Source organism: Haemaphysalis longicornis, unplaced genomic scaffold, assembly GCF_048455015.1.
Source record: "Haemaphysalis longicornis isolate Haplotype H1 unplaced genomic scaffold, Haemaphysalis longicornis Haplotype H1 scaffold_2, whole genome shotgun sequence".
Taxonomy (NCBI): domain Eukaryota; kingdom Metazoa; phylum Arthropoda; class Arachnida; order Ixodida; family Ixodidae; genus Haemaphysalis; species Haemaphysalis longicornis.
Genome location: NW_027526295.1, coordinates 236,600,635 through 236,612,426, shown reverse-complemented (window position 1 = coordinate 236,612,426; position 11,792 = coordinate 236,600,635). Strand labels below are relative to the sequence as shown.

Here is an 11,792-nt window from a genome sequence, read left to right as displayed (position 1 = left end):
GTTTACGTGTGCTTTTGTAACTTAGACTGTTGTCCCACCATTCTTACTGATATAAAAAGAATGTGCCCTAAATTTACATGCAAATGGCTCGTTTGGCAAGCTTATAAGTTCTGCTTAATTTGCGTTTGCTTTTGCCGGCCTCCGCCAATCGCAGAGCTGGCTGGTAGGACATCATAGGTTCCGTTGCGGGAAATGAGCTAGTGGGTCGCATGGCCATTCCCTTTTTTCCTAGTTATACAGCTGAGCGAAGTTTGTGTTAAAAGCGATGTCAGCATGATTCTAACGAGGCAGTCTTTTGAATGAACCAAACTTGCATTTTGTCTTCATGGCCTCTTTAAGCACAGTGGCACTGACAACAGGTAGCAACTGCACTCAAAAGGATGTGGAAAACCAGTAGACATCTAGGAGACACGCACAGATCAAAACCACTAGCGAGAACTTTTTGACAAGACAAAGCGGTGTTACCCGTCTCTTTGTGTGCCTTGCACGTACGGCAGGTCTGTGGGACAGCCCGCTTCATACTTCCCTGCGCTGTAGCTTTCAGTACATTTGTTCTCATCTTTTTTTAGTTCCAGACCCATACTTTGAATGCGTAATGCATTCAAAGTAGGGGTCAGTAAAAGACAGCAACACATGTCTTTCGGATAGGGGCAGAAAGCAAAAACCCTTGGGTGCCATGAATTTGGTTCACAATAAACATTCTGTAACCTTCCACTAAGGCACACCTCATCGCCCAGCTATAGCTTCACCACGTAAAACCCCAAAGTAAGGTTCAACAGTGAAAGAAGAACGTTCTTCTTTCACTGTTGAACCTTACTTTGGGGTTTTACGTGGTGAAGCTATAGCTGGGCGATGAGGTGTGCCTTAGTGGAAGGTTACAGAATGTTTATTGTGAACCAAATTCATGGCACCCAAGGGTTTTTGCTTTCTGCCCCTATAAGAAAAACGACCACCATGGCCAGGATTGAACTCGTGTCCTCATGCTTAGCAGCCCAATGTCCTAGTCACTGATAAACTCCTTTGGCACTATGCACAGCAGTGATACAATGTAGTGTCACAACTACCACACCAGCTTGAGCAACAATTCGAAAATGTAAAAAAAAATCCATCTTGTCCTCAAACAACTTTTTAAGCCATAATCGTGACAGGTTTTGCTAACTTATCAGAGTTAAAATCCGAAAAGAAAACACGCCTGTCAGCTTGTGGAGATAGCAAGCACTGCCTCTAATCTTTTCATTGGGTGCTTCGGCCATTCCGTCACAGTGTCAGAACCACAACAGATTGCTTGCACTGGGAGCCAGAATAATAGCCATAATGTGTGCCGGTGGGCTGCCGTAATCAGTGCCAATGATGATTATTCTAAAAATAACCGCAGTGGCCTCTAAAACGCACGCGCTATCCTGCAGCTGGCGGAGTGTACAGTGTTAAAAAAAACTCATTTCTCTCGAGTCTATCGCAAGTTATATTGAGTTCAGTTGAGATCCCAAGTTATATTGAGTTCGCCCCCATGATTGTTTTTATAAAACAGTTTCACGAAATGGTGGACAAACATGCAGCTAGCTTTGGTTGCAGTTTATAAAAACCCGTAACAGAATGGAATAGATAGACCCGGGCTTTTGTAGACACAGCCTCAAATGTGCCACATGGAAACGCTAACTCCACTGAACATATCGCCAAACATATTTTTTCAGAATACATTTAGTACGAGTTGTAGTCACCCTAAAAGCAGCTCCGACGAAAGGAAATCTGTATGGTGCATGACACAAAGCACGTCCTTACTTGCGTTCAACATGTTGAACAACCGTGCAGTATGCGCCATCTTTTACAACCATGCAGAACATTACTCAGCATAATTTTTGTCCAGCTGTACATAATTTCAGCACAATCAGTGTGCATGCAAATCTGAGCATCCAGGAACATTTCTTCCGATGACTGTGGCACATACTCGTCGAGTGTTCAGGGAGAGATCAGCGGCAAACCGCTCGTGAAAGTGCCATCCCCGTGGCGCTTGCCGGACTTTGCTCCCATCACTGGCGAAGGACGCACCGGCACTCGCTGGCCACCAAGTTCTCGAGGGTGGTCGTCACCACGCCCTCTCCGTCCAGGTACGTCACGTTCAGGGGTACATACGTGGCCCAGTCGCAGCTGGAGACCTGCAAAGGAGGGGGAGGACACCAATGCTATGCAACGTGACCCTGCAATCCCAGGGTTGCAACCTGGCGAGTTTTTGACCGACCCGACCAGTTTTCTTAGACAGGGCCGGTCACCAGTCTTTGCCTGAAACCGGCCGTCATTTGCCGTTTTTTGGGGCATCGGGCCACGATTATGGTCGTTTTGGCATTTTATAAGCATCAATTCAGCAACTGCGACGATAAATATGTGCGCCAAGCTGCGCAAAGGCACGTGAGCAAAGAAAATATGTCACGTGTTTCCAGGAAATCGTGTTCACATTTCCTCTTTAGATAATCTTAGTCGCTTTCTGCACAAATTTTGTGCTGATTTCTCGCTGGGAAAATTCTGCAATAACTACATCGCATGGCAAAAAAAAAAAAAAAAAACACATAGCACCTGTTTTTTAACACAAATTCAATGGGTAGCTAAAAATTTACCCCCCAGTGGGCCGGTTTTCTTTTGGGGGAAAAGTGGCAACCCTACGCAATCCCCAGCATTGGAAATGTGATAAACCTCAGTTATTGATTAGCATTGAAAATATTGCTCAAATATCGTTATCCATGCACATGCAGGGCAAATGCAGATAACTTCATATCGCCTGAAAGGAGTTATTTGTTATAGATCGGCCCCCTTACTTGGCTGCAAAACAGGCCATCGAAGCATAGTGAGCAAGAACAGCGCTGTTTATAACAAGTACAAGGCCCGCTATGTCATGCTACGGAGACTGGGGCAAGAATTGTTTACAGGGTTCAGTGATTTCGACTTTTTTATCCCTAAATTCAGCATACCTTTTGGATTTCATTTTATTTTCAGTTTTTGTCCGTAAATAAATATATACATCTGAACTCACTTTTATATTTCTTGTTTGGCAGATGTATTTTAGTTTTAGCATTGCTGTTGCCGTAAAATGGAAGGCGTGTAAAATGGCTTATGTGTTCATCCAAATAAACCAGGAATGAAGAAATGCACACGCACAAGGACAGGCAAGTGAGATATTGTGTCGCACAATAACTGTCACTTCCCTTCCAATCACATCGCAATTACTTCTGACCATAATGATATACATGGATTTGCCAAGAATCTTTTCAGTGAACCCTATTTTCTCTTATGGCCAAAGCTTAGATAATGCCTTTTAATGTTTGCAATTGAAACAGGCAAGCTAAGTGAAGTGTAGCAGGATGCCAATCAATCAAGTGACAGATCAAAAGACAATCGGCACCACGCTTTTAAACATTGTGTGTACATGCACACTGTAGTGCACAATGCACACATAGTTATCCCCCCTTCCCCCTGCATGCAATGGTTAAACAAACTGACCATTTTCTGTTAAAACCAGATTTGGCAAAATGAATTTCGCAGTCTTTTTAATAACAAAAATGCTGAACCCTTTTTACATCTGTCCATGATTGAGTCTTCTAGCACTGCAGTATCACATCTTCACAAACTAGAAATGGTCTGCAACAGGAACTGTGTGTATCCATGAAGCTGCTGGGGGCTTATGGGGCTTCAGGTGAGCTACGCTGCGCATGCCCAGGTGTTGCCTAGCAACGAGGACGCATGCTCCTCCTTGCTGGCTTGGCATTCATTTGCTCAAGTTGGCTTTGCTCACAGGGAGGATTTTTTTGCAAGAACAGCATGTTTCCATGCAAATTAGGATGCGTACCAGCACCAAGTCACATACCTATGCGCATTGACAAGCTGCGGGGTGTTAACCTGTGCGCAATGCAGCTGCGGCAGGTCTTTTGTGCTGGCTGTGAAATGGCGGCGACTGCTTACCGCTCTGGCGCAAGGGCGTCTGGTTCCTCTCCCACGGTGCCTCCGTCCAGCGTGACAGTGACAGGAGCCGTAGCAGTACGAGTACGTGAAGCTTTCCGGGTAGAGCACGTTGTCGAAACCCAGCTCTGCAAAACAGGCCATCGAAGCAATGCGGTTTACAGTGAGGGTACCGTTGATTGGCGTACTACTATTGTTATTCCTCCCGGCTAACAGAACAAAACAAGCACCCCGAATAACGCGTCTGCTCAGAGATGCCGGAACTGAAGGGGGGGGCGGTAACACAAGTACTTTTATGTGCGGACTCGGGCCCCCCTACTTCATGCCGCACTGACATTTTTTGCGCAACTTACAATCTCCGCATTTCTATAAATTTGGCTGCTCCATACGTGATAGTAGCCTATTTTTTGTTGATAACACTCACAAGGCACAAAGCAGCCCCGGATTGCCGGAGCGGCATGCCGACGCTGGTCTGCTTGGCGGCAACTTAAGGAAAGAGGGAGCCGTTTGTCTATCTATCTATGTCTAGTGTTTCGTTTTTTGTTTTTGTTTTCTTTCACCTAACGTTGTATATATGTTATTCTTGCCCATGTGTTACATATTTATGTTAGCCCTCTACCTATCCCCCTATTCCTATGTACTCTTTCCTCCCTATCCCACATCCCCTACACCAGCAGGCGTTCCGATGTCCGCCCCTGGGCGAGACAATTTACGCCTGTTGGTGGACCTTCCTTTCTTTCTTTTGTGCAATAAATACATACATACATATCTCTGGGCAGTCTCAGATTGATTGATTAATTGATTGTAGGGTTGAACGCGCTGATGCAATGCAGACAATGAGGCGCGCCATTGTGGAGGGTTCTGCATTAATTTTGACCACGTGGGGATCTTTAAAGTATGCCGAAATCTTGTACACATGGGAGTTTTGCTTCTCGCCTCTATCAGAAAAGTGGCCGCCGCTGCCGGGAATCGAACCCGCATCCTCGTGCTCAGCAGCACAACGCCTTAGTCAGTGAGCAACCGCGGCGGGTCGTGGGCAGTCTCAGCCTTTCTTGTGCGGGGTTACTGTAGGTATTGTAGAGACTCAGCATCGCAACACGGTAGATAATTGCCAGGTGGAACCATTCTCCCTGCAGAACAAAGCAGGAGAGGAAGCGTGCCGCTCCAAGTCGGCAGGATATTTACTCGTCACGGTTTGGCGGTTGAAGCAAAAAGTTGTCAGCAGTAAGTGGAGGCGGTAAACGAGATGAAGAGTGCTGGCTGAAAGAGGACCAGCGAGCTTTAACATTTCTGACCAGTATTTCGTTTGTGCGCTTGTACCAAAAGAGGTGCCGGAGCGGTAAATGTTACGTGTAGACAGAAGCAGCAGTGGCAGAAAGACAAACATGCACGCGACGGATGACCTCGAAGGTGATAGGGATGCAGTGTGTGAAAGAAAAAAATGTGTGAAGGGCTTTAGGCAAGCACACCCACCGACATGTGTGGTTTGGTGGCAAGAAATGCATGTGTCTTGAGCCTTAGGGAATCTAGCTGACAGCAAAGGATGCCGCGCCACCGCGCAACTGCACTTTGCACTGTGACACTCTTCCTTCCCTATCTTCTATGTCTTTGTCGAGCCTGCAAGAGTGTTGTGTGTAGTATTTTGTAGATGTGCAGTCCTGACGTTCGCAGAAAGCATGTTAGCTTGCAGAAGTGGACGAGGGATGGGGTGGGTCAATGCAAAAGGTGCATGGGGGGACTTTGGGTGAACGCATCCATGCGTAAGGTGGCGGCGAGAAGGGTTCGTACGTAAGCAGCAAAGGATCCCTCGGCGACTTTCAACACTCCCTGTAAGCTATAGTTGTTGCACTGTGTCACCCCTTTTTCACCTGTTTCCCACGCTGTGTCAAACTGGCAAGAGCGTTGTGTGATGATTGATTGATTGATTGATTGATTGTGGTGTTTAACGCGCCGACGCAACGCAGCCGATGAGGCGCGCCGTAGTGGAGGGCTCCGGATTGATTTTGACCACCTGGGGATCTTTAACGTGCGCCGAAATCTCGAACACACGGGCGTTTTTGCTTTTCGCCTCCATCAGAAAAGCGGCCGCCGCGGCCGGGAATCGAACCCGCGACCTCGAGCTCAGCAGCGCAACGCCTTAGCCACTGAGCCACCGCGGCCGGTGAGAGCGTTGTGTGTGTGTGTGCTTGTTGTGGGGAACCACGAAACGATGGGTAGGTAAAAAGGCCATGCTGCGTCTCGCCAAGCATATTCCCTACTTGATTCTTACCCTGAATTGTAAACACGTTATAAATAGGGGTGTTCGTTTTTCGGTTTGATATATTTTTTTAAATCGGGGGGCAAAAATCTGGCGCTATTTTTCAAACTAATAAATGGGGAGAAATTGGGATTTTTGTAAAAACCATTCCAAAATTGGAGTTTTTTTGGGTAAATATATACATGTACTAAGTAATACGCTGAGTTTATTTTATTTATTTTTAATTTATTTATCACGCACCCACGATCTCAAGGAATCACAAGCTTCTTAACTCTTACACGTTAAAATTGGTATTTGTCTCAAAAGCCAGTAAATGGGCGGAAATCAGGGTTTTCAATCAACTACTCCCCGAAATTTGGCGTTTGTTTAGAAATGCATCAGTAATGATGACAGCAAAGAGCATTGATAACTTCTAAGAAATTAAACATTTTATTCACAAAAAGCTGGTCATTGATTTTTTGCACACCCTTGTGTACGTATATCATCACCTGCATGCACAACATGTCAGTCTTCGTTGGAGACCTGTCCGATCATTGAACATATCTCATCTGGGAGAAAATTTTTTTGACTTCCAAGCTAGGCATAGCAATGTGTGTGCAGCATTTTCCAGCCTGGGGTATCGAGCGGTGAAGAGTCATGCCAATACTCAATGAGTTTGAAAGCTGTGTTTGTGGGGCTTGCTTCCAGCGAGTACCGGTTGAGAACGATGGACCGTCAGCGCACAACTGTGCGTGATTGCTACTTTGAAAAGGTCACTTCGGGGAGAAATCAAGTTTAACCCGATTCTCCTGAAACATGTTCGGGGTGTAGAAATTGGGTAAAATCAGGCTCAGATGTTACGACAGCAACCGACCCTGCTACCGGACGTGAAAAAAGCGCTCACTACGGTGTGTACCGTTCTTGATAGTTATTATTAGTTAAACAGGCCTGTTCGTCTCTCATACATGGTAGAACTGTTTGTGAACTAAGCATTGCGTAACAAAAACATTTTTTCACGTGATTATAGAGAAAAAAATAAGCTTTTACTCTCGCCATAACTCGGATTTTAATAGCATAAAAAATTTTTACGTGCATAAAAAATTTTAAAAAGGAATGTTCGCTTCAGCATCGCCACTTAAAATGTAGTTCCAGTGTCACTGCTCCTGCTTAAATGTAAATGTATTTCAGGGATATAAGATTTCCTCGTGCTCCTTTCTACCTCCAAGAGAATGATCACCTTATCCAAGTGAATCCACTCACTTGTTATCATTGAAGACAGGCAGTGCGAGCATTGGAAACAACTTTTGCATATATACTAATTTGGCAGTGCCAATGCTGCTGTTTTTAAAAGGCAGCAATAGTGCCACCGAGCCAGAGATTCACACAATAACAACAATGGAATAGCAGTTAGAGGCACGTAATCAGCGGTGCGGCCTTACCGCTGAATGTGACTTCAAACTCGTCGGGAACGCAGCCCCTGGTGCGATGCTGCTGTCCGCTGTCGCCAGCTACTACTGTTCCAGAGGCCTCATCCTGGACCTTGCGTCTACGGCGTCGCTGGGGCCTGCACACGAGAGAAGGCCGACAAGTACGTTGTGGTTATTCCAGGCAAAACACGGATGACTTGATCGCACTGGGAATCTGACAATCTGCACACGTCTTGCCTCCTTTCACTGCTTGAAAGCAAGCACGGTACAGGGGCTATGCTTGCTCCTTACCCGCAGTGCTGTGAAACCAGAGCAGCATGCTCAGAGATCTCGAGATAAAGTTCCAGTACAACGACAGACAGGAACCGAACATACGGATAATGTAGAAACTTGTTTGACCTTACATTCCTTCTGAGATTCTAAGGCCCATGCGTCTGACTGGCCTCCGGTCTGTGTTCTGTCACCGAATAAAAGAATTGACCTCGCATGTCTGCTTTCTTTGCTGCAACTGTCGTCGAAATATAATAGTCTTTTGCCATCCTTTCCGTGTAACCTCCTCTCATATTTCCCACCCTCACGCTTTTTTCTCTCATAATGAATGCAATGGAGGTCGGTTCGATTCAGTTTAAATTTTTTGCGCTCGCACTGCTTGCGCAAATTCTGTTGGGACACCATGTGTCACATTCTGCATCTTTTGTTTCTGATCTTGGGGCAGCTCGAGCTGACATTTTTGTTTTTCTGTTAGCTTTCATCTTGTCTCTATGTGACACACTAGTTATCCGGGGTTTTTTTTTTATTGGCTATCGTAAAAACCAATCTCACGTGTACTGGTACTGGCCGTGCATTCACATTCCATATCTCGTAGGGGCCGGCCCAGGACATGTGGCGCCCTCTTGGCGCGTGTTTGGACGAACGTGGGTTGGCTGGTGTTGCACTGCCTAAGGCGTCCCCGAACCGAGCTCCGACCCCTCCGTCATGTAGTTATAGCGTGGTGAACAAGCAGCTGAAATTGATATTGAATTGAAAATGATATGCAGAAAACTAAAGTAATGCTCAATAGCTAGGGAGAGCACAGCGGTTTGAGGTGAATGGCGAGGCAGTGGAAGTGGTAAGCGAACATATCTACTTAGGCCAAGTAGTGACCCCGGGTAACGGAGGGGATCCGTAGAGAAAGCAAGCATGGCAGGGGGCGGCAGAAAGTTAGGTGCGCAGATGAAATCAAGAAGTTTGCGGGGATAAATCGGTCGCAGTTAGCACAGGACCGAGATAATTAGAGACCTATGTGGAAGGGGCCTTCGCACTGCAGTGGGCGTAGACAGGCTGATGATGATAATGAACAAGTGGCGAGCAGGAGAGCTGCCTCTTTTCCTACCGATGAAGAGCCGAGAGCAAAACCTAACTTTAATGTATGTAGAGAGGAGAGCAGTGATAATAGAGGAGCAGTGCCTTGGCGTGCTTGAAGCATGGCAGTCGAACGGGCAGAGCAACGCTCCAAACAGAAGCCAGTGGAGAACTGACACAGCTGGCCACAGGGTGAAATTTAGAACCAGAGTCCCAACCATCAAAAGGAGTTTGCTCACGGCACTAAACGTATAAACACACAAAAACACCTTCCACAGGTCTCGTGATAGCAGGCGCACGCTCTGCCGGAGAGAGGGGGGAAAGAAGGGGTCCAACAATAGGCAGTCGCTCGCAAGCCTGGTGGAACACGCTTCACTCAAACAGGATTCCTCCGGTTCCTGCAGCTGCCGCGCAGGAACCGGCGGCCGAGGGCGCACGTCAGCTAGTCTCTGGCTTGTAGAGACTACTTGATCGGAGCGCAGAATGAGTTGGCTTCACCGCAATGCAGAGAGCTGCACCGCAGTGCACCAACCCAGTACCAGGCCAGGGCGCATGTTCCCTAATCATATCCCGGAGAGACCACGCCTACTTGGTGCAGGTTTGACAGCACAAAACTTGGTGCAGGTTTGACAGCACAAACCTACCCAAAGCAGATAAAAGGCGTCCTATGTTAAATAACCATAAGCAAAACGTACGAAACAACCTTAATTGAAGAAAAAACAACCATGAAAAAATATTTGCGACAATCCACCCTGTGAATGTGGTTGGAAAGCAAAGCTGTAAACGGCACCCACAGCGATTACCCATGCGACGTCACTTAAATTCACTCACGTCGCTCTACAAATAGTGAAACCAGAGAAAAGTGAAATGCACTTCACCACACCCTTTATTTCTTCACAGATATTCTTTGTGAGGTTAAATCAATGCGTAATGCATGAATGGTGGCCGGTTGAGTTGTATTCGTGTAGCAAATGAGGGGAAACTTTTTATATATAAATAATTAAAGGAAGCTCAAACCCGGTGTTACACGATTTCACTTTTCCGTCTCTGCCGCCGCGGACGGAGGCGACGAGATTGGCGGCAGAGACATAGGAGGAGGAAGAGAAGGAGGAGGAAATACTTCTATTCAGATTTTTGAACTGCCCAAAGCGCAGCCCAGGGGAGTGGTTCCTTCTTCACTGGAGCCCATAAGCAGTCCGGACCGCCTATGCTCTGTCCACGAGCTGAAGCTGGGTAGGCAGTGAGGGGCTGGACAGCAACATCTCCCATTGCTCTTGTTGGTTAGTTGACGGGAAGAGAGGAGGATGCTCAGGGCTAAATTCGCACACACCGATTATGGGACAGTGTGTTCCTACTTCTGACTAAAATTTACATTCAGCCTCGTAGCGATTCACGTGCATTAAAAGAAGACGCGTCGGGTGTGGGAAGAAGCCGGACTTTATAGCTGTAGGGTAGTTTTTGTTCTTTGAAAAGATCATATGGTGAGGCGGGGGTAGGGTCTGTCTTGGAAGGCGATAATGCTTGGTTATGTCCCTGAACGAGACACGCGGGTGACTGTCTTCGTGCAGCTCCATAGCCTGGGGGGATAAAAGAGCAGGCTTGTTGGTGGGCGTATTCGTTGCCCCCCATGGAAGCGTGAGCGGGTGTCCAGATGAGCTGAGTGGAATGGTTTGGGGAGTGGTTTTTAGCACACGCAGTGCATGTCGGGACACCCGACCCGACTGGTAATTCCAGTAGGCTTGTTGGGAATCGGTGACTACCTTCCGAACCCCTGGTTGAGTGAGAGCCAAGGCGATGGCTGCTTCTTCTGCTACCGTCATGTCTTGGGTCTTGAGTGAGGTACACGTCTGGAGGTAGCCACGATGATGGCGTACTGCTGCCCTCGATGTTGGGAGGCGTCTGTGTAGATAACTGCATGATCCCCACCGAGGGTGGTGTTTGATCCCCATCGCGAGATCCCCTCCGAGGTGGTGCTTGAGCCCGCGTGCTTGTCGGCGACCCTCGTCGTGCGATACTTCATATTTCTAAGTAAAGGGAGCATCTTTAGTCCTTTTCGTTAAGATTCCGGGAGCACATCAAGTGGAGTGACATTCTCTGCTGCTCAGCCAATCTGGTGAAGGATGCGGCCACCGGCCGCAGTTCTGCTAAGTCGGAGCTTCTGGTTAGAAAGGTGGCCCTGTATCAGCTCTTCCACCGTGTTGTGGAGCCCCATGCCAACCGCCTTTCTACAAGGCATCTTTATGTCCTTCTTGCCGAGAAGAAGACAAGGGGTTGGCGTAAGTGATTCTCGACAGGACAAAAGCTTGAATTAATCGAAAGGTATCGGATTCCTTGGGGCCCCGCTTCTTGGTGGCAACTCACCTGATCATGTGTATGATTTCATTGATGCTCTGTTTGAGACGCAGCAAGGATACGTCACTCATGGTGTTGGCCTGGAAATGCAGGCCCAGGATCTTTATGCTGGGGCTTGGAATGATGACCTGGCCATCCAGGAGTATCTGAATGTGTTCCTTGATGTGTCGTTTGGCGTGAGGGCGGGCGAACAAGCAGCTTTGATTTTTTACGTGAAAACTGGAGGACACAGACTTTAGCACATTGACGTACTAGAAGTGAGATGCCATGCGTTGGTGTGAGCTTCCTTTAATTTTTATAACTCCTAGCAGACGCGCAAGGTGCGCACAGTCCCGCTAGACGTGCCGTGGGCGGAGTGCAGATTGGCGCGAGAGGTCGCGTGACGCTATCACGTGGCATTCAGTGAGAATTCAGGGTGTAAAACCGTAGATGTGCTTGGTGAGTGCACCGCCTGTCTTCCCTGTCTCCGTGTGGGCCCGTAGCTACATCGG

At 47.4% G+C, this 11,792-nt stretch overlaps 1 protein-coding gene across 2 annotated transcripts in view; it reads right to left on the bottom strand.

Moving 5' to 3' along the window:
• Positions 1–788: 788 nt before the first annotated feature.
• LOC144170182 (uncharacterized) overlaps positions 789–11,792 on the bottom strand; it is a 56,499-nt gene continuing 45,495 nt past the window's right edge. For both annotated transcript variants that reach the window (XM_077699802.1, XM_077699803.1), the window contains exons 6-8: positions 7,621–7,745; positions 3,949–4,073; positions 789–2,153 (exon numbers count right to left, since the gene is read on the bottom strand). In XM_077699802.1, coding sequence (XP_077555928.1) covers positions 2,028–2,153; positions 3,949–4,073; positions 7,621–7,745 — 376 coding nt within the window. In that variant the 3' untranslated portion in view covers positions 789–2,027. The remainder of the gene's footprint in view (positions 2,154–3,948; positions 4,074–7,620; positions 7,746–11,792) is intronic.